Consider the following 1,299-nt stretch of genomic DNA (forward strand, 5'->3'; position numbering starts at 1 on the left):
CCGACATTCTCACTTCTACCTTATTGAGCTAAGTACAGGTCTCAACAGATATGTTTTATACAAACATACAAATGTTGATACGAGTATGGAGGTCTCTATAGGATCGGCATCCTCTCGCTTCTTAGCAATTAGTAGTTAATATTGTATGTGATAATTGATTGCTTGGAAGGTAAAAAGATAAGAATTGTGTTATACCATGTCCTGTTGAGTATGAAATTATTTGTGATTTAAATTCAATTGCGTACATCTCCCAAGGGTGAATGCTTATTGATGTGACTTGATATATATTACTGAAAAGTCCAAATAGCCAGTCCTTTTGTATGATACATATTATGCATTATATGCATTTTCTTTACATAGCTAATGCTTTCATGGATTAATATATTGCAAAAATTTGCTCTGTAAAAGATAATCTGTACAAAAATGTCTGTCTTTAATGTTTAGCCGGTATGAGCCAGCTTTGGATGCATTATATTACACAGAACGACCTATCACACCTAACGTTTGTAGATTTATACGTCTACGTAGTTTATAGGTCCAATGCCAACAATGCTTTCTACTCAACGTTGTAAAAGAACGAATAGTGTGAAACCCTACAATCCAATGTTCGTAGCTCTCAATATTAGTGATAGTTTCTTGTCATTTTCTGTCTCAACAATCGCACAATTAAGGTACAATGTATGGCAGCCAATACTAACTACTAGCTATATAGACAATAATATTACGAGGCTACATACAGAACAACTAAATATTATCGACTACAGTACAGTCAAAAATGAGTGATCTGATCTCGCATTTTGAATAAAATGGATATATGGGTTGAAAACATGATAGCGGTATACGGAAAATATCGTTCTGATAGATAGATAGATATAGGTATAGGTATAGGTATAGATGTAGATATAGATGTAGATATAGATATTGATATTCTCTAGATATGTGCTTTAGTTTGTTAACCCTGACTGTTACTGTTTTACAGAACAAGGTGCTGATCAAAGGCGGGACTGTGGTGAACGATGACCGGTCCTTCAGCGCTGATGTGTATGTGGAGGACGGCATCATCGCGTAAGTGTATCTTACATTTCATGTTCTAAAACGTGTGTATAGTAACGTGTGTGTGGACCCTTATGGTCTCATTGATGAGTTTCTTCTTCCCATAGACTTCTATGTATTAATTCGTGGTTTAAATGGGCGCGTTCATAATGAAGCTACGTGAAATTTCAGCAGATTTTTCATTCTATGTCGAGCACATTTACCCTATATCGTGGGAAAAAATTGCCAATGTAAACTATACCTAGG

General features: G+C 35.3%; 1 protein-coding gene across 1 annotated transcript in view; it reads left to right on the forward strand.

Annotated features, from left to right (window-relative positions):
* LOC118405811 (dihydropyrimidinase-like) overlaps positions 1–1,299 on the forward strand; it is a 33,406-nt gene that overhangs the window by 9,963 nt on the left and 22,144 nt on the right. Inside the window, exon 2 of the mRNA XM_035805580.1 lies at positions 980–1,065. Coding sequence (XP_035661473.1) covers positions 980–1,065 — 86 coding nt within the window. The remainder of the gene's footprint in view (positions 1–979; positions 1,066–1,299) is intronic.

This window comes from Branchiostoma floridae, chromosome 18 (genome assembly GCF_000003815.2).
Source record: "Branchiostoma floridae strain S238N-H82 chromosome 18, Bfl_VNyyK, whole genome shotgun sequence".
In the NCBI taxonomy this organism is placed as follows: Eukaryota; Metazoa; Chordata; class Leptocardii; order Amphioxiformes; family Branchiostomatidae; genus Branchiostoma; species Branchiostoma floridae.